Source organism: Penicillium manginii (assembly GCF_028828005.1).
Source record: "Penicillium manginii strain IBT 31320 chromosome Unknown utg000001l:1.0-3466041.0:1.0-3467806.0, whole genome shotgun sequence".
Taxonomy (NCBI): domain Eukaryota; kingdom Fungi; phylum Ascomycota; class Eurotiomycetes; order Eurotiales; family Aspergillaceae; genus Penicillium; species Penicillium manginii.
Genome location: NW_026643102.1, coordinates 1,812,562 through 1,832,863, shown reverse-complemented (window position 1 = coordinate 1,832,863; position 20,302 = coordinate 1,812,562). Strand labels below are relative to the sequence as shown.

At 50.5% G+C, this 20,302-nt stretch overlaps 6 protein-coding genes across 6 annotated transcripts; 2 read left to right on the top strand and 4 right to left on the bottom strand.

Moving 5' to 3' along the window:
- Window positions 1-195: 195 nt before the first annotated feature.
- N7533_000658 (major facilitator superfamily transporter) lies at window positions 196-1,626 on the bottom strand (the record flags this gene model as incomplete). The annotated part of the gene is made up of 1 exon (XM_057097308.1): window positions 196-1,626. One exon carries the CDS (start codon window positions 1,624-1,626, stop codon window positions 196-198), a length of 1,431 nt encoding a protein of 476 aa, XP_056965801.1.
- Window positions 1,627-2,522: 896 nt separating this feature from the next.
- On the top strand, window positions 2,523-3,828 carry N7533_000657 (uncharacterized protein; the record flags this gene model as incomplete). The annotated part of the gene is made up of 2 exons (XM_057097307.1): window positions 2,523-2,720; window positions 2,797-3,828. 2 exons carry the CDS (start codon window positions 2,523-2,525, stop codon window positions 3,826-3,828), a joined length of 1,230 nt encoding a protein of 409 aa, XP_056965800.1.
- A 593-nt stretch (window positions 3,829-4,421) lies between these two features.
- On the top strand, window positions 4,422-10,835 carry N7533_000656 (uncharacterized protein; the record flags this gene model as incomplete). Its single annotated transcript, XM_057097306.1, has 4 exons — window positions 4,422-4,941; window positions 4,997-5,071; window positions 5,126-9,274; window positions 9,445-10,835. 4 exons carry the CDS (start codon window positions 4,422-4,424, stop codon window positions 10,833-10,835), a joined length of 6,135 nt encoding a protein of 2,044 aa, XP_056965799.1.
- Window positions 10,836-11,647: 812 nt separating this feature from the next.
- On the bottom strand, window positions 11,648-13,393 carry N7533_000655 (uncharacterized protein; the record flags this gene model as incomplete). The annotated part of the gene is made up of 1 exon (XM_057097305.1): window positions 11,648-13,393. The coding sequence occupies one exon, from the start codon at window positions 13,391-13,393 to the stop codon at window positions 11,648-11,650; it is 1,746 nt and encodes a 581-aa protein (XP_056965798.1).
- A 429-nt stretch (window positions 13,394-13,822) lies between these two features.
- Window positions 13,823-16,323, bottom strand: sC (sulfate adenylyltransferase; the record flags this gene model as incomplete). The annotated part of the gene is made up of 5 exons (XM_057097304.1): window positions 13,823-15,021; window positions 15,096-15,241; window positions 15,502-15,684; window positions 15,775-15,802; window positions 16,155-16,323. The coding sequence occupies 5 exons, from the start codon at window positions 16,321-16,323 to the stop codon at window positions 13,823-13,825; spliced, it is 1,725 nt and encodes a 574-aa protein (XP_056965797.1).
- A 1,218-nt stretch (window positions 16,324-17,541) lies between these two features.
- N7533_000653 (uncharacterized protein) lies at window positions 17,542-19,849 on the bottom strand (the record flags this gene model as incomplete). Its single annotated transcript, XM_057097303.1, has 3 exons — window positions 17,542-17,963; window positions 18,082-18,669; window positions 18,730-19,849. The coding sequence occupies 3 exons, from the start codon at window positions 19,847-19,849 to the stop codon at window positions 17,542-17,544; spliced, it is 2,130 nt and encodes a 709-aa protein (XP_056965796.1).
- Between the last annotated feature and the right edge of the window lie 453 nt (window positions 19,850-20,302).

The following is a 20,302-nucleotide window of genomic DNA, read 5'->3' as shown; positions in this document are numbered from 1 at the left end:
TGCTATCGATACATGCCTGGTAGGCATGGATCAGGGTGCGGTAGATCAGCCTACAATGTTTAACTCAATATTTTTTAATCTTAGCGGCGAGTTTGATACCCATCACTTCTGGCCAAGCTAGGATTGGAACAATTTTAATACAATAACACAAATTTCTCCGTTGAAGGGTGTGTATTCTTCAAGTTCGCCTCGTTTCTAATACCTGCCCGCACTAAAGCAGCATTTTATGAATGCTATAGCTGATGGCCGGGGCCGGGACAGCGTATTGACAGTATCGCCACGATCTCCAGTACTCTCCACATATTCGTGTGGATTGATAGAGGAATCTCGCTCAACTTCCCGTTGTTGTATTACCAACCCCCGCAAGATTCCAAGACAAGCAGCTGCAGCAATGTACATCATACCTGTAAATATTTCAGTCCCAAGGTAACTGCCGGTACCATCGACTATCTTAAGCGCAATCGGCTCGCTGAAAGTTGAAGGTATTGCCAGACTCAGCCAGAGTAAGCTCAGACCTGATGGGACTTCTCCAAGATCAAGCACTTCAGCTACAAGTGGTCCTATTGTAGCCCAGAAGTTGCCCGCCACAAGACCTGAGCTGATGGCAAAGAAAAGACTCACACCATATGTCTTCGAGGGTATCCAAACGGCCAGCGATAGCAAACCAGCCAAGAATGTTGTTGAGCCGGCCATATTGATCCGACCAAATGAGTCGCTGAAGTAACCAATAATAGGACGTCCAACCGCCTGTGCAAAGTTGAAGACAGCACTTATAGTTGCGGCTTGTGATGAGTCGAGTCCGATACTGTTTGCAAAGTTTGCCAAGCTGAATATAAGAATGAAATATCCAAGCATAGTAAAGCTGCCGAACGCGATGAGAAGCGAATAGTCGAGCCGCTTGAAGAGAGAAATATCTATCGTTGACCGCGATCCTTTCGTATTTTTATACCGATCCTTGATCAGGAAAATGCAGGAAGTATTCACAACGAAGGCAATGATAGCCAAGATGCGAAACGCCCAGAAAACACCAAGGCTCCGTATCATGGCCGATGCCGAAAGGGAGTATACGCCCCCTCCAAGGCCGGCCCCAGCCAATGAAATGCCACTCGCGAGGGATCGCTTCGTTGTAAACCACTGGGGCACGACTGAAGCCGTAGGTATGAACAGAAGGCCGAGCCCGATGCCAAATAGGAGGCCCTGCGTGAGAAAAAGATGCCAAATTTGTGTGGCAAAACTAGCAGCGATGAGGCTTGCCGTTTCGAATAAAACTCCAATTGTCATAGTTGGACGAATGCCCAACTTTCGTGTCGAATATGTTGCTATGGGCGAGACGAGAAAGAGAAATGTGAGACTGAGAGCACCAACAAAAGCGTATTGGAGCGTAGTGGCCTCAGGGAAAGTATCATTTGCGAGGTAATGAGCCAAAAATACGGCATATGCCGAGTTGAAGCCCCAAGAGTGCATATTGATAGTCGCAGCAGCAGCAGTGCATACCCAGCCATACCCTCCATCTGGGGGTAGGCCGGGATCCTGGGCATCATCGCAAGGCGAAGCCCGATTCATAAAGTTTTCACTGCTGCAGCCCTTGTCATTGCCGATTTCCCGTGCAGAAATCGACTTGCACATGGTCGCTGGACGCTGGCAACCTCAAGTCGTAAATTTGAACACAAAGCAACAACCGAACTCCACTGCTCAACGCTCGAGAATCAATGACTGAGTATTTTCCCAACGTCTTTTTTTCTTTCGAGAATTCATCGGACCCGTTGTGTCTTGTGAGAAACGGTGTCGTTCGGGAAAGTGTGAAGTGCCTAACGACCAGCCAATCCTTTCCGACTCTGCAATACAACGCGGAAGCAGGCCGAGGGTATAAAAGTTGCTGTCGGGATTGGAATCCATTCCCGACAGCACCATCTTTATATAGATTGAGATTTCTTTTTTATTTTTTCCCGGCAGATATTCCCCACAATTTATCGTTTTGGCGTTGTGGGGTCAGCCTTCTCGACTTTCATTTTTCCGAGGCTGACATCTTCAAGTTTCAATATATGGTACACTCCAGGGCTGATGAGGGCAAATAGAGGGAAAGAAAAGAGATTTGAGCTGTCGTCACCAGTTTCATGCCATTATCTCTTTCCCATACACGGCACACAAATAGTTGCGATCGATTCCGAGACATGATAATTCATTTCCGAGCGATTTACTCCACACATGTTCATGGATATGAGTTTAAATAAGGCGCAGGGCTGAGACACCAAATAAGTGTGGTCAAATTTTAAAGAGCCAATGGGGCATAAGTGGAACCAGGGAGCTGGGCTGTTTATTTGCTGTGTTTGGGTGCTGAAATGTCTGATGATTACCGTTGGTCTCGTTGTCCGAAGCAGCAAACTAAACTCTCGCACATAAGTTTCCTCGTCACATCCTCTTGTCTAATACTCTGACCACCCGTGGACTTTCCGTCTCATTGTCACGATTCATCACCCTTTTGCTTTTTTGTGACTTGGTTCCTCTACATCCTCAATTTCAGAATGTCATCTGGTGAAAATTTTATTCTGACGGGCGAGGCCCTCGACGAGGCCTTGCCCAACATGTCAATGGCAACCAAAGCCATCCATGGCGACGACTTCTACTCACCCCACCGAGCCATTGCTCCTGGTATGCATGTCGCTGTCAACTACCGTTATGCCCGTGATCCCGAGAATCTGAAATTTATGAACAACTTGGATGTATGCTGATACCTTCTCATCCACTTCCCCCTCCACCTACCAGAGACGCTCTGACATTCTGCCGGCATCCTTCTAGCCCAACGCGCCGAACGATTCTCATATTTATTCACGCTACACGGCCCCCAACTCCAACAGGCTAGAGAAGTTACTGAAGAGTCTCTTTGGCGCCCACGTGGTGACCTACTCCACCGGCTTATCTGCCTTCCACGGTATCATGGTTCTCCTCAATCCCAAGCGGGTGTTTCTCACTGAGGGCTATCATGGTATTCATGGTGTCGTAGACATCATGTCACGCATTAATGGCACTAAAAAGTTGACGCTGGAAGATGTGGATCAGGCCGAGGCCGGAGATGTGATCCACGTTGAAACGCCCGTCAACCCAACAGGCGAGGCACGAAACCTTGCCTACTACAAAGCGAAGGCAGAGGCTGTGGGCGCGTACCTCACAGTCGATGCTACATTTGCACCCCCGCCGCTACAAGACCCTCTTCAGCTGGGCGCCGACCTTGTTATCCACAATGGCACGAAATACCTCGGCGGTCATTCGGACATGTTATGTGGACTTATCGCTGTGCATTCCGAGAGGGAGAAGCAAGGCTGGGTTGAGACTTTATACAATGATCGCCAGTATATTGGTTCAGTCATGGGCTCTTTTGAGGCATGGCTAGGTATTCGTTCTGTTAGGACACTCCAATTGCGCATTCAACGACAGGCAGAGAACGCCATGAAGCTTGTCAAATGGCTAACCGAGGAGAAGGCCAGGGATGGCTCTCTAGTCAGCAAAACTATTGAGACTGTCCAGCACAGCTCACTTCAGTTGGCCGATATCAAAGACGGCTGGCTGACCAAGCAAATGCCCGGTGGCCATAGTCCGGTCTTCTCCATTGTCATGAAAACTAAGTCGCAAGCGCAGAAGCTTCCAAGCAAAATGTATGTGTTCCAACATGCTACTAGCTTGGGTGGAGTTGAAAGTTTGATGGAGTGGCGCGCGTTGAGCGATAAAGTCTGCGATGAGAAGCTCATTCGTGTCAGCTGTGGTATTGAAGAGGCAGAAGATCTCAAGGCTGATATTATTCAAGGCCTTCAATCTGTCTCAAGAGATATTTAGTGGTGAGCATCAAATAGAATTATCACATTTGCTTCAAATTCCAGTTCACAGCTAGCATATACCAAGGTTGTAGCGTCACTGGATGATCGGTATAGTATTCTTGTCGTGGTAATTGAGATCAAGGACTTTATTACAGCCCCTACTGCCGTCAGCAACCGTAAGGTCGAGTTACATAGTTAGATACCATTTGATAAAATATGATCCAATTTGGGATATCCCCACTGAGGGCATTTTAGCAAATTGAAGTTGCTTAATAAGCTTGGACACATCAGGGTAACTATATTTTCTACTACTCATTCAGGTTAACATCTGCAGTCAGCCCGAAGAATAAAAACAAAACTTATTGGCCACCCGTGGGTCAGTCTATTCTTTCTGAGTACAAGTGCGTGTCGCTGCAACAAATAAGACCCCACCATCTTGCTGACAATGCAAAATTTGTCTAATCTAGTGCTTTTTAGAAGAACAACGCACGAGGCTGAGGGGAGGGCTGAAATGCCCCACCCCTCAACCCCCGCTCAACCAAAATAACCCCCCATGATACCACGGTTCACTGGAACTACGACCAGCTCATTCTCGAGTGTATATTGGGCTTCATGGAGCCTGTGAGTTTTGCTGTCGGTATAATCAGCTTGGCCGGCCTGTTCAGCACCTGCCTGGATGCTGCTGAGCGGGTCGGTGCATGGCGAGAATATGACACGGATTACCGTGCTCTTCAGGCCCAGTACAATGCTCAGAAGCTCAGACTTGAGAAATGGGGCTCATCCGTTGGACTAAAAGGTCAAGAAATATCAGATCAACACAACGACCTTCTTGGTGATCCACAAACCAGTGCGACCGTCAAAGGCTTGCTCATAGCGATTGATGGCGTTTGTCGTGGCGATGAGAAGATCATTTCCAATCATTCTCAAAAAAAGAATAAAGAAACTTCAAAACCACCTTTATTTACGCGAGAACCTCCCCGAGATTCTAAAAGAGACAAATTGAAGTGGGCGCTTGGGGCCAAAGCCAAAAGAGTTTCTCAGGTTGGGCTATTTACATCTTTGGTAGAAAATCTTCACCATTTGATACCAATCGAGGATGAAGATAAGGGCAAGGATGGAAATCTATCACATGGTAAGGACTTCCTTCAGAAGACATTCAAGCTGTAGCTTATCTGAGACCAATTCAGATGGAATACAAGAAAGCAGAGCATGGAAAGAAGAGCTCCAAGCATTGCTGCAAAGAATCGAGGCTGAAATGAAAGGTATGTAACATTCAATCTGATCGGTTGATCCGAGCTCATATTACATGGTAATAGATGAAATACGGCGCGATATTCACGCGTGGCTCATTGGTTCTACTTCTCCCAACGAACTCTGTGAAACACTTATTGAGAAACGCATTGAAGGCACATGCGATTGGCCTCTAGACAGGCCATGGTTTCTCGATTGGGCGTCATCTATATTCCCTAATGACCGAGCGAAAATCCTCTGGATTAACGGACCTGCGGGTTTTGGAAAATCAATCATCTGTGCAAGTATAATTCACAGCTTGTCATCACAACTTGAAGACCCATTAGGCCACTTTTTTCTTTCGTCCGATTTTGAGGACCGAAATGATCCTTTTTTCGCCATAAGGTCATGGCTCGCTCAAATCTTGCGTAAACCAGAGGTATTCGCATTGGTTCATGAGATATGGTCCGCCGATTCAGAACACCCTGTGAAGGCGAGTCGTGGCGATACGCTGAGGCTTCTCCACAAGGTCGTTATGGCCATACCACGGTGCACATTCGTGATAGATGGTCTAGATGAGTGTTGTTGGTCTGGTGATGGGCAAGCATCCCATGATGATAATCCCATTCTCGAATTTCTGAGCGCCCTGAAAAAAGCGGTTGTCGGCACCTCTACCCGAATTCTAATAGTCAGTCGTGACGAACCAGAGATTCGGAGCTGTCTTTCAGAAGACCTAGGGACTCAAAATGCCTCCGTTTATCAGTACAAGATTCGACCCGAAGATGTACATTCTGACGTGGAGGCGTTTTCACGCAGCGTGGTAAGCAGGAAGCTATCCTCCAGGCCAGCCGCATCACGGGAAGATATTGCTCAAAAGCTGGCCGAGCAATGCAACGGACAATTTCTCTGGATCAAAATGCAGGAAGATCACCTACGAAGTGGGAAAAGTCAAAAGAAACTTGAACAGGCAATCAGTTCCACTCCGCCTGGACTTGAGCATACATACGACCGAAACTGGAAGAGAATTTCTAACTTGCCAGGAGAAGATCGAGAGAGAACGATCAAATTGCTCCGATGGGCTGCATTTGCTTTCCGGCCACTATCAGTCTCCGAGATGACTGGTGCATTGTCGGTTGACCGCGATGGCGACGAAGTCCAATTGGACGAACTTCCGGACTCAATTGATGAGGATTATATCAATACCGAAATTATTCAGCTTTGTGGATCTCTTGTCGAAATCCGAGCCTCGCATGTTGAATCTCAGCCTGGACTGAGAACGATCCACTTGGCCCATTTTTCTGTCAAGGAGTATCTACTTTGCAATCTTCCCGGGCAAGGAGGGCTGCTTCAGGCCAACAACAGACTGAACAAGTCTATCGAAGTCATGGAAAACACATTTCTGGCAAAGATGTGCCTTTGTTATGTGGATTGCGAGTATGTGTGGCAAGAGACGTCCGATGATAAAACAAACCAAATGCTTGGCTCGTTTCGGGAATACGCCGCCAGATTCTGGCATAATCATGCGCATATTGGAGATATACACGATGGTGATTTAGTAAAACGCATCAACCATCTTTTCGATACCCAGAATTCAAATTGGGGTGCCTGGAAAGATTGGTTTGATCAAGATGAAGTGGCTGAGTCAGAAGACTCAGATGATTCAGATGAAACAGATGATCCAGATGAAACAGATGATCCAGATGAAACAGATGATCCAGATGATTCAGATGATCCAGATGATTCAGATGGCTCTCAGAGCGAAGGCGGGCAGGCACCATCGAACGCAACCCACCCAACTTCATCAACAAACCCTTTGTACTATGCGTCCTTCCTCTGTTTGACCGAAACAACAGAATTTCTATTAAAGAAAAAGTTTGCCGTCGATGAGAAGGGTAGCTCCGGGTTCACACCGTTGATGGCAGCATGCAGCATGGGAAGTCTGGAGATCGTGAAGCTGCTGATTGATAATGGGGCCGACTTGACCATAAAGTCAACTGTCGATGATGCGGTTGATGCTCTTGTGATAGCATCGGGTAAAGGGCACTATGAGCTGACCAAGTTACTTCTGCAAAATTCGGCCAATCTCGCGATCAATAGTGCACTTCATTGCGCTGTACATCGATGTCGAGTCCAGGTAGCTCAACTGCTTCTCGATTCGGGGGCAGAATGCAATTTTAAGTCCGGCCCATCACTAGAGACCCCAATCAAAGTTGCTTGTTTCAAAGGCCATATAGAGTTGACTCAGTTGCTTATAAGCAAGGGGGCGGATATTGAGCTGCCGGGCATTTATGGAACTACGCCGCTACATGACGCCGCTGGTGGTGGACATGCCGAAATCGCACTTATATTGATAAGTCATGGGGCAGATATCAATCGGCAGGATGAGGATGGCTGGACACCGGTGATTGTTGCTGCGTCTGAAGGCAATCTTGAGATTGTAAAGTTGCTTATTGAAAACGGTGCTGACATTGAGGTTTCAAGTGAAGACGGTGAAACAGCTCTCTTTCATGCTGCTCTTTATGATCACACAGAGATAGTTCGTCTGTTACTTGATTACGGAGCGAATCTTGACTGCCAGAATGCAGAGGGCGAAACACCGGTGATTTTTGCTGCGTCTGAAGGCAATCTTGAGATTGTAAAGTTGCTCATTGAAAAGGGTGCTGACATTGAGGTTTCAAGTGAAAACGGTGAAACAGCTCTCTTTCGTGCTGCTCTTAAGGACCATGTAGAGATAGTCCGTCTGTTGGTTGATCACGGAGCTAATTTTGACTGCCAGAGCAAACTTGGTTGGACACCAGTGAATATTGCTGCAGACCTCGGCTTTTCTGAGATTGTGGAACTACTTATTGGAAAGGGTGCTGATTTTGAGATTCGAACTAAGACAGGTGCTACGGCTCTCTATTCTGCTTCTGCAATGGGACATGAGAATATTGTTCGTCTATTGATAGAGCATGGGGCAGATACCACAGCTCAGCGTGCTAATAAATTTACATCGATCCATGCTGCATCAAGAGGTGGATTCTTGGAAATCGTGCAGATGCTACTTGAAAAAGAAGCCGATATCCATGTTCCCGATGATCAAGGTCGGACCGCCCTTATGGGTGCTTCTGCAAAGGGAAACCCAGGAATCGTTTCCTTACTACTCAAACACGGAGCAGATGTTAACGCCGCGACTTCTCGTGGACATACGCCTTTAATTGTCGCTATTCAAAGAAATCATGTCGAGGTTTTCAAGCTTCTTCTCGAGGCAGGAGCTGATAGCATCTACAGCAGTGGGAAACCTTCGGCTCTGTCACTTGCAATGCACCGAGATAATCTCGAGATGGTCAAAATTCTTCTTGAACACAATTCTGATACCATGACGGTGGATGATGATGAAGAAGCCCTGATTTGGGCGTCAGCAAAAGGGCATTCGGAATTCACGAAGCTTCTCCTCGAGAAAGGCGTGAGCAGTCACCCCAGAATTCGTGGTACTCTAACTCCATTGATGCTAGCTTCAGGTGGCGGCCACCTGGGCATTGTTAAGTTACTCATCGATAACGGTGCCGACACTGCAGCATCGAGTACTGAAGGCTGGACGGCGGTACACTTTGCCTGTAAGTCCGGCTCTCTGACAATTGTCGAGCTCCTTCTTGAGAACGGTGGAGCGGTCAATGTTTCAGATGCGGATGGGTTCTCTCCACTACTTGTCGCATCTGAAAATGGTCATCTAGATGTGGTGAAATGCCTCATTGATAAGGGTGCCGATATTACTACGTCTGGCAATGAAGGAAGCACAGCATTACACTTTGCCTGCCAAAATAGCCATCTAGATGTGGCGAAATACCTCGTTGATAAGGGTGCCGATATTACTATATCTGACAATGAAGAGTGGACAGCATTGCACTTTGCCTGCCAAAATGGCCATCTAGATGTGGTGAAATACCTTGTTGATAAGGGTGCCGATATCACTACATCTGGCAATGAAGGATGCACAGCATTGCACTTTGCCTGCCAAGATGGCCATCTAGATGTGGTGAAATACCTTGTTGATAAGGGTGCCGATATCACTACATCTGGCAATGAAGGATGTACAGCATTGCACTTTGCCTGCCAAGATGGCCATCTAGATGTGGTGAAATACTTCGTTGACAAAGGTGCCGATATCTCCATATCTGACATCAAAGGGCGGACCGCATTACACTTTGCCTGCCAAGATGGCCATCTAGATGTGGTGAAATACTTCGTTGACAAAGGTGCCGATATCTCCATATCTGACATCAAAGGGCGGACCGCATTGTACCTTGTCTGCCGAAATGGACATCTGCCAATTGTCGAATTTCTTCTTGAGAACGGGGAGCGGTTAATGTTTCTGATATGGATGGATTCTCTCCACTACTTGTCGCATCTGAAAATGGTCATCTAGATGTGGCGAAATGCCTCGTTGATAAGGGTGCCGATATTACTACGTCTGGCAATGAAGGAAGCACAGCATTGCACTTTGCCTGCCAAAATGGCCATCTAGATGTGGTGAAATACCTCGTTGACAAAGGTGCCGATATCTCCATATCTGACATCAAAGGGCGGACCGCATTGCACTTTGCCTGCCAAGATGGCCATCTAGATGTGGCGGAATACCTCGTTGATAAGGGTGCCGATATTACTACATCTGACAATGAAGGATGCACAGCATTGCACTTTGCCTGCCAAGATGGCCATCTAGATGTGGTGAAATACCTTGTTGATAAGGGTGCCGATATCACTACATCTGGCAATGAAGGATGTACAGCATTGTACCTTGCCTGCCGAAATGGCCATCTGCCAATTGTCGAATTTCTTCTTGGCAGCGGGGGAGATATCCATATTACAGCCATACATGGTTACTCTTTATTACAAATTGCATCCCGAAATGGCCACCTAGATGTGGCGAAATGCCTCGTTGACAAGCGTGCCGATATCTCCATATCTGACATTGAAGGGCAGACCGCATTGCACTTTGCCTGTCTAAACGAGCATTTGCCAATTGTCGAACTTCTTCTGGAATCGGAGGCAGATTTCCAGGTTCGAGATCATGTTGGAATGTCACCTTTGCACTTGGCTTCCTTCAATGGCAATCTTCAGATCGTGAAGCTTCTAATCAAGGTGTTGGTAGATCACAATCCAGAAAAGCCTACAGGTGAGAGCCCTTCTGTATCGAATGCTCCCTTCGTTTTGCACTGTATTAATATCCATCAATCAGCTTATATTTTTGATTTTCTGGACGTCTACAATCGTACCCCATTATTCTACGCTGCTAGTAATGGTAACAAAGATGTGGTCAAGGTTCTTCTATCAAATTCATCTGCAAGTATTAGAGATCGTTACGGTGCCACCCCTCTTTGCGTCGCAGTCAGGAATGGCCACGTGGATGTGGTTAAACAATTGATCACTTTCGCTAAAGAAAAAAGCGACTTTGAAGACGGCTTCGGACGAAATCTGCTTTGGTGGGCGGCGGGTTCTGGAGAAGATACCATGGTCGACATTGTGTGCCAATTCGCTCAAGAAATCGGCATCGAAGCTCCCAAGACTAGTGAAGGGAAAGAGTGCGTGGTTGTCAAATTGAGAGATGAGTCTGCTAATCTGTACTGCACTATCTGCACTCGAGACATCGATGGTTCTTACCTGAAATGTCAGACTTGTGCATACTTCTACGCTTGCCTTCAGTGTGCCGGGTTCAAGGTAGAGTGTTTCGATTCTTCTCATACGTGGAAGCTCCAAGAGCTAGATTCCCCAGGTGATTCTGGTGAGAAGGAGGATAACGATGAGGACCCCCAGTGACGGTGATTAGGAGCCCTCGGTTTTCGAGGCGCTGGCCTTGTTCCATCAACCATTACGCTCCGCGGATGATATTTGCTGCATTTCTGGATCTAGGGGTGCAACAGCTTGCTCGCGAATTCAGATTTTTACCTCAATGTAATGCAATTCAATTCAAGATTCTATATCTCAATTCAGCCACACTTTCGGAAGTAATAGCCCTGTATGCGTTCCCCCAACGGGAACCAGAACGATGACAACGCCACTCCCACCGTAACAAGGACAAAAGAGATACAGCGTAGTGCCATACTAAGACAGATAACAAATTTCACAAAACGGTAACGTAGCAATGGAATCGGCTCCTGCCAGCTCACATAAAGCCTTGTGGCCACTCCCACTTCCGCCCAACTATACGGCCATCCGAGATTGCCATGCCCTGGCTCCCTTTATTGGCGCTCCAGACGTATTTCGATTTTTTCAACGACGCCCTCTAGCAACTGCCGTCCTTCTTCTCATCCTTATGCTCAATGTGCTCCCCTCCTAGTGTCCATTGCTGACCTCAGCTTTTCCATGTTCAAGGTCTGCCTTGAAAGCCCGTATAGATCTCTGAATACTATTAGAACCATCTCCCGAACACAAGCATCAGTCAATTTGATCGAAAGAGCTACTTCGCCCTTATTCAGATTCGTGAGTAGTAAATGGAGATTCAACGGCATTGAACCGCGTAGTAGTTAGATTGAAGAGTATCACTAAGACCTATATACACCCACCCAACCCCAATCAAAAACACCATGCCCTCCACGGTCAGAACAAAACCAACCCATGCAATGAATAATTTACACAAAAAGCCCAGAGCCACCACCAGCAAGCGTATCAAGCCCGCCCTCCCCATCAAGCAGCGGGAAAACCTCCTCAATCCGATGCTGAAGGATATCCCGTTCAGCCTCCCACCTCCTCAACTGCTCGGCCTTCACCTTCGCCTGATCAGCGCCACCATACCAAGCCTTCTTCGCCGAAGCCAGGCTCTCAACCTGCTCCTCGCGCGCACTCTCCACCAGCGCTGAGACCATGGTCCGCCAGTTCTCCAGCCCGACCTTCAAACACTGCGCGCAGCGGCCGCGGGAGGCCAGATCGGGCGAATTGTGCAGGGTTGCGAGGGTTGACTCGGCCATTTCGACCGAGTCGCGCGTCCAGGCTAGCCCGTGCTCGCGACTTGAGGATGCGTAGAGGATTTCCCCGATGTAGGTCATTAGGGCTGCTTCGTGGCAGGCTGAGCCTGTTGTGCGGGTTGGCGGGTCGTTGCCTGTTGGGGAGGCTGGCGGGTATTCTGCCGGGATGAAGAGTGTTGCGAAGAGTTTGAATGCCGGGGCGAGCGGGTTGAAGCCCTGTGGTGGTGGTGCCATGAATTGCGAGTCTTGGACTAGCGGGAGACTGCGCCAGGCTTTGAGGACGGATGTGAAGAGAGATAGGGCGGTTGGGAGGTCGCCCTGGCGGGCGTTGTGAACGGCTAGTGCGGTTGAGACGCGCATTAGGTTTTCCGATGGTGGTGAGGGGCTGGTGTTCTTCAATATGCCTGTTTTCAGGTCGACGAGGGTGTCGGCGTCGCCTGGGATTCCGCCTGCGGCTATGTCTAGTGCCCAGATGTACATGTCGCCTGCTGTCATGCCGAGGCCCTTGTAATCGAGCCAGTCGGCGTAGGCGAGTGCGGCCTCGACCTTCTGGTTCGTGTCGAAGCCGTTTGTCGTCAGGATCTTCATGTAGAACTTCTCTGGTGGCGGAGACGCGACTTCACAATCCTCCTCGTGGATAACGTAGTTTGCAGCCGCGGGCATGGGTTTAGGGCGCGGGTTTGAAGGTCCGATAACGTGTTCCGCTGGAGCAGAGACACGCTGCTTCTTATCCGTTAACCAGCCCTCCAGGTTCTCGGCGGCCTTTGCAGCGCCGAGAAGAGCCTGGAAGTAGCCACGGCGCCAGGGCTCGCTTTTGGCAGAGATGTCGAGGCCTGTTAGACCGACGCCCTCAACGAGGAATCCTCCGTCTCCTTGCTCGAAGATACCGGCGCCTTCGCCTTCTACGTTCTCCAGTCGTTCGATGAGTTCCTTGAGGTAGCCTGCTACCATGGGCCAATCGGTCAAGAGGCGGTTTGTGTATTCAGGGTGTTGCAGGGCCTGTGCGGAGCGGAGACACCAGCGAGACTTCCAGGACCATTCTGGCGGTGATGGCCATTTGTGCTCGATGTCTTCTTGGTATATGCCGAGCTTGATGATTGAGAAGAGGAAGAAGACGGCGGATAGCGTGAGTGTTGTTTTCACGGTAGAGCCGAAGCGTTTCTTGTAATGTTCGCGACTAGTCGTTGATACTAAGCGGCCGAAATGCTTGCGCAGGTGAATTGAAAGTGGTGGGATAGGTCGTGAGAGTGGTTGTGGTGAGAGGAATTGTAGCTGCGGACGACCTGACGGCGAGGATATTTGCAGTCGAGTACGGTGGGTAAATGGTCGGAATGAGTGAAGTGCAGGGTACCTTGATGTCTGCACTGGTCGCACCCGAGCTGGTACTCGACCAGCAAGATTGCGAGACAGCATTTTGGGTGGCTCAATTCAATGCGAGATTGAATTGAAGATGCGCGCGAGATGGATGAGTCTGGCCGGTTTGCTATGTTTGTTCACATCACGTGATATCAACCGAGGCGTCAGGTCTAGAAAAGAGGGAACATCTAACTACCCAAGCCATCCGCATTGACCAAAACCAGGGCCCCTTTCTTTCCAGTGCGCATCTCATTAGGAATGTCCCAGCGTTGAATTCCAATTATTCATAAGCAGAGTATGCGAGTACTGGCTAATCAGCACGAATCTACAACTACCAAAAAAGAAAATCATTGATAACAAAATCCATTCAATCAGGATCTAGTATAGGGGAATCCAGTCGCAATTAAAAAGCGAATATCTATATGTCGACATCAAAACAAAGGAAATAAAGAAAAAAAGCCATCAGTCCAGAACCTTTACAAAACTTTACTGGGACTTGTCAAAGAAACCCTCGCTCTCAAGCACAAGGATAATCTCGTGAACGATAGAGCGAACGCTCTGCTTAGACGCATCAACGACCAGGTCAGCCTTGGCGGGAGCCTCATAGGGGTCATCGACACCAGTGAAGCCCTTGATCTCGCCGCGGCGCGCACGCTCGTAGATACCGCGCTTGTCGGTCTTCTCGCAGTACTCGAGGGGAGTGTTGACGTGGACGAGGAAGAAAGAGCCGGACTGGGAGACGGCGTCACGGGCGTACTTGCGGGAAGCCTCGTAAGGGGCGATGGGGGCGGCGATGACGGCGGCGCCGGAGCGGGTCAGCTCCGAGGCAACGAAGGCGATGCGCTGCACGTTGGTGTGGCGGTCTTCGCGGGTGAAGCCCAGCTCGGAGGAGAGCTCGTGGCGGACGGTGTCGCCGAGGAGGAGGGAGACGGAGCGGCCGCCTTGCTGGTTGAGGGTGACCTGCAGGGCGCGGGCGATGGCGTCCTTGCCGGAGTTCATGTAGCCGGTCAGGAAGATGGTGAAACCCTGGGCGTTGCGGGGAGGGTTGGACTCGCGCAGGATCTTGACGACCTCGGGGTAGGAGAACCACTCGGGGATGTGGGCACCGCTGCGGAGACGGCGGCGGAGCTCGGTGCCGGAGATGTTCAGGGTCTTGACGCCGGCAGGGACCTGGTCGACGGGGCGGTACTCGTCGGTGTCGGGGAGGTAGGTGACCATCTGGAACTCGACAACCTCGATGCCGAGCTCGTCCTTGTACTTCTCAACGGCGTGCTGGGCGTCGTAGGGGCCGTAGAAGTCCTGGCCCTTGGAGTTGGAGCCGGGACCGGCGTGGTCACGGCCAACGATGAAGTGAGTGGCACCGTGGTTCTTACGGATGATAGCGTGCCAGATGGCCTCGCGGGGACCACCCATACGCATGGCAAGGCCGAGCAGACCCAGGACGGCCATGCCGTTGGGGTAGCGGGGCAGGAGGGCCTCATAGGCGCGGACACGGGTGAAGTGGTCAATGTCACCGGGCTTGGTGAGACCGACGACGGGGTGGATCAGGACGTTGGCTTGGCGAGAGCGAGCCGCGCGGACGGTCAGTTCACGGTGAGCACGGTGCATGGGGTTACGAGTCTGGAAAGCGACGACGCGGGACCAGCCCAGCTTGTCGAAGTGAACGCGGAGCTCAGCGGGGGTGTCTGGAGTTGAGGTTAGTATACTAATTGCGAGAAAGAGGCTATTGGTTCAATTGGGGAATCGAGGGAAAACATACAGCGCAGAGCAACATAGTCGTAGTGGTTCAGCTTGTTGACAGCCTCAATCTTTCCACCAATGTAGAACTCCTGGACGGTCTCGTTCAGGTACTTGATAGCAGGGTGCTCGGGATCTCCACCGAAGACAAGCTCGGCCTCCTTAGTCCTAGAAACAAAAAAAAGAATCCACGTCAGCCAGACCCACAATTAAAAGGAGCCGCGCCCGGTCCAGGCATTGCGTATAGCAAATGGTCCATGCACTCGACCCGACGCCACCTCCGAGCGATTCACCACACCGACGCAGCAACACGAGGAAGGGAAATGATATTATCCAGACGTGACGGGTGGAGATCGACAGAGGGGGTCGCGGAGTCCGACAGGAAGCAAAGTGGAAGCCGGGCGGAGCGGGGAATTGTCGAAACTCACTTGTCGGGGCGGTAGATGTCGTCAATGGTCAGGATGGCCAGGTTGCGGTCGTCACGGAAGTCACGCAGGGTGATGCGAGCACCGGCCTGCAGCTTCAGAGCATCGATTTCCTGCTGGGTAATGTCGAGGGTGATGGGCATGGAGAAGACATTGCCATCGGCAAGGCGGTTGTTCTCAACGACACTAGAGAAGTGGCATTAGTATTGTAATTTTGATTTCAAAGGGACTTCAAGTTTAATCCAAGAATCTTGGAGTGTTGGAGTATGAACATACCCGTTGTAATCAGCCTGGTTCATGAAACCTAGAAAAAGCAAAGAAGATCGGCGTTAGCATTGCCGCTCCGTAATTGAGATCCGCCCGCGCCGCAAAAAAATATAGTGGAAATATGAGGTAGGAAAAATCAGAAGCAAAAAAAAAAGCAAAAGTCGTATTTCCTGGCCAATAGCATTCCAATTGGTAACTGCATTGACAACACCAGTTGACAATGCAGTAAGCAAGGTATTGGCATTTGCATTGGCAGTGGAATTGCGCAATACTTCAGATACTTCAGACTCCATCCATGGTGGATAGTGGGGGGGGGGCAGCATGACGCGATTGCCAAGCCATGGAATTTCAGATGCAGAGAAAGAAACAAGTTGAGCATTATGACTTACCCTCCAGAGGTGAGAAACCACCGTTCATGATGAGTTCCAAATCACACAGCTGACGCTCAGTGAGGACAACAGCGGGGAGAGTCTCAGCCTCGGTGCTGAGCTGCTCGTGGCGGGGAGCATCACGGGCGAGCAAGTCCTTGAGGACACCACCGTGGGGAGAATTGGCCATTGTGAAGAGAGAAAGAGAGGGTATGAGGGAGAAGGAGGGGATAAGAGAGAATGAAGAAGAAGGAGAGGAGAAGGGAAGAGGAAAGGAAGAAAAGTGGGAAAGGTGAGAATTTCTAGTTCGGAACTCTGTAGAAGGGTAAACCGGGATGGAAGGGCCACGCATGGATGGACTGATCTGTAATCGCCCAGACCGTCGTCAACAGTGGAGTCTGCTGGAGTCTTGGCCCCGCTGACTTTGTCCAGTCTGTCCAGACAGAATTCAATCTGTTGGAGAACCAGGGGCTGCCCGCCTATCCTGCACATCCTTGCTGCAATGGACCTTCTCGAACATGTTTCGAATTGAGGTTTGCAGTATATCAAGGATTTCCAAGGGGACACTTCCAAGGACCCATACGCGTACTATGTATACCTTAACTATGCTCTATATCGAAGTATATCCGTGTTCCTGGCTATTTAGTACCATACTCTCCTATGGACACTCTCATTCCACTACGCCTACAGGTACATAGTATAACCTAATGTACCTCCACTACCCTGAAGGTAGACGTAAGCAATCTCCGCTGGCCGCGGACTCGCGTACTCGTTTATGGCGGGGATCTTCCCGGATTTTCAGGGGGCGGCATTTAGTTGATACTAAGACTCCGCCTCCCTCGGGTGAGGGTCTTCTTCATTCATCCCGTATCCCACAGGTTCTACGGAGTAGATCCTGAGAATACCAGATATAAAGTATACACGATATACTGTAGTCGCAGTAAGCCAAGTGCGTGGCCGTACAGCATTTAACGGTAGCCACGTGACCTAGTGAGCACGTCAGCCAGCGTGGAGGTGGCGTGCTTCAACAGCATCTGTCGGCCTAAAGCGGAAATGATCTTCTCCGAGGCCGGCCTTGGCAGTTTCCATTTAAGCTTTTTTCTGTTGGCCGGCAGTTGTTGATGCAAGCCAGTGTACAGTCACTACAGTGTGGTATATATCTAGTAGTTATAGGAATTGAACAAGTAGAAGGCACATTATGGTATTACCTCACGCCTCAACACCTATTTACATACTACTCTCACGGTATCGATATCTATACATCGGATCCTAAGTTTCCCCCTTTCAAGACAGCTCCCAATGTACTTTTGTATACACGCGTCCTGATAGACTAGTCCGACTACTAGTCAGCTAGACCCCTGTTCAGGAGTAACTGCGGAGTACGGGGCAGAGCGGAGTGACGAGCAGATCAATGCACCGTCAACCCAGACCCCTCCCTGGTAATCGTCTTATTTGCAAAGTCCAGCGAGTAAGTCCCCATCAATTCCAATGAAGGCGAACTCGCCGTCGCATACGAACCACTCAAGTACGACGCAATCTGCTTCTCGGAAGAAAGCGTCGTATCGAGGGACCCCGTATCCTGCATAATGTAAAGCACAGCCACCTGCGAGAACTCAATCACCGACTCCGGTACCCCGGTCGACGTGGCCTTGGAGCTGCTGGTCGATGTGGTCGTTGCCGTCGCTGGGTTCGCCGCGATCGACGTCGTTTTGGTTTCGCTGGACCCTCTGTGGTTGCCGGAGCCGTCGACGAGGATTCCGTTGATTGTTTGCTCTGACCGGGCGGCCAGGTGTGTGGGGGTGGGTTTCGTGGAGTCCTCCTCTACTTCGCCTGAGACCTAGGTCTAGATCTAGGTCAAGGGATCGCCGGCTGGTCCCGCTGCTGCTGCTGCTGCTGTTGCTGCTGCGGTCAACGTCGCTGAAAGCAACGAGCGCATTCTCCGTCTTACAGGAGATATTGTTCATGCTGAATAGCGCCATGATTGTTACGGGGTCGAGGGTGATGTCGAAGTTCGTCTTGGACTGGCTGAAGATACTTGGCAGAGAGCTGCCCATCGTGGCATTCTTGCTGATTGTCCCGTTATCCACGTTCGAACTGACACAGCTGCTATCACCAGATGTTGTGCATGTGGAACCGGTATATCCGTTCGCGCAGACGCATGAGCACTGGCTTCCGCTCGAAACGCTCACGCCGCCATTGGAGCAGGGGTTAGACGTGGCGCAGGTGGCGGTGGCGCTGCTGGACTTTTCGTTGGGGACAGCAACCAGGAAGACGGGGAGGAGAACGGCAAGAATGACAATGACGAACAAAATCACGCAGAGAATAATGAACCACTTTCGCGCCATGCCACAGCACCGGCGCGGAGGCTTTTGGGCAAGAGGCTCATCTGCGTTTGAGCCGAGGGCTTCACCGTTGCGTAGACCGGATCGGCCGAAGAATACGGGCCAGGAGCCGCGGGGCTTGTCGGGGGTATCCAGGGCCGGGTTGGGGAACATGTGCAGGATATCAGAAATGGAGCCGGAGTTACGGCGTCGTCCTGTTATTCTTGTCAGTGGGAGCTTTCTTTAGCTAGCCTCGGGTTAGAAAATGGACTCACCAAATGGAGCCTTTGGTTCTGCGTCTGCCGCCAACATATCGTTCCGACTCGCTGTTCTTCCGTGGTCAAGGTTAGAGGCGAGCTTAGTCGCCCGTCGAATCAGGTCAGTCAAGCTGGAGAGACTTCCGCGTGCTTCGGCATTCCGTACAGCGCCGATATCCAGACGAGGTGGTTTACGGCCACCAGGTCGCTTGTCACTCATGGTAGGCGCGGCAGCAGGCAGAGCCTCCAATTCCTTTTCCAGACCAGTATCTCGATACACGTCCATGTGGTCCGGGACCGGGTGCGCAAAACGAGGCTTTTCGGGATCAATGTACGATTCACCTGACACGGTCGAGGCAGATGCTCGACGGACTGGGGTCGGTTGGCGCATAGCCTTACCAATGGCGGCTACTGTGATGACAGCACCATCTGAGATGTCACTCTGTGAATCGCCCTTGTGCTGGGTCGAGGGGACATCCGGAATTATCAACTCGGAGTTAGGGTTGGACTTCATGATTGTACGCATTGTTGGTTTCCCCCGCTTGCCAACGCTGGCACTTCTCACGAGGGCGGCGTTGTCTTCTCGGATGGTACCCCCTGAGTGCTTTTCATCGTCAGAGTCCACATCAAGATAAGCCCCCAGGATTTCTGATTCAGCCGGTCCAGAGCCCCAGCTCGAAGGAATGGCACGGCTAGAGGCAAGAGAGCCAAAGGTTTGGCGGGGGTTGGGGAATTCCTCCGGGATGGGTGAGACGGAGGATCTCCGGGCACGAGTCTTCTGAGCACTTGGGGCAACAAGCCCTGCTGTCCGGGCTTGCGGGTGACCCAACGGCAGAGGCGGCTCTGGCAATAGGATTGGAGGAACAGTTGGGACAGAAGATGAATTAGAAGCCGTGGAATGGCGGAACAAATCTTCAGTAGATATTGAAATACGCGGCGTCATATCAACTGTGCTTGTGGGACTCGGACACGAGCCATCATCGGCTGCATAATGGCGCGGTGGCGGATGGTTCTGGTAAGCTTTTGGTTGAGAGAAAGATCGAGCTGGCCGTGTTGGGAATGGGTAATTGGAGCTGGTCTCCGAGTCTAGACCACTTCTGACAGAGTAAATAGACGGTGATGGAATTTGGGATGGCATCTGCGAGGGTATTTCATTTGGACGCGACGGTCTTTGCGGAGGAGGGCCCCGGGGACCGAGATATCTGGGGTGCTGGTGCGGGTTGAGAGGACGCGGTTGGAGCCCTGAAGCAGGAAGAGGCCATTGCGTGTGTTGGGAAACGTTCCGTGGTGGTGGTGGATTTGGCCTTGGAATTGCAGCTACGGGTATGGCTGGCGGGCCCCGTGTTGGACGTACACCAGCTTCCAATTGCTCCCTCGCCCTTTTAACGGATCCTTTCCTATCAGGTGCTGGTCCTCCAGGACGAGGCCCAGGATGTGCTCCCGGGCCAGAACTTGCTGGAGGGTTTGAGCTCATTGATCCTTGGCTGTTCTTCAAGCAGGTGAATATTCAAACAAGAATCGAAGTGTGGTGGATAGTGTGCAAGACTTGGCCGTTTTATAGCATCAGGGTAAGAAGCAATAAGGATCTGGC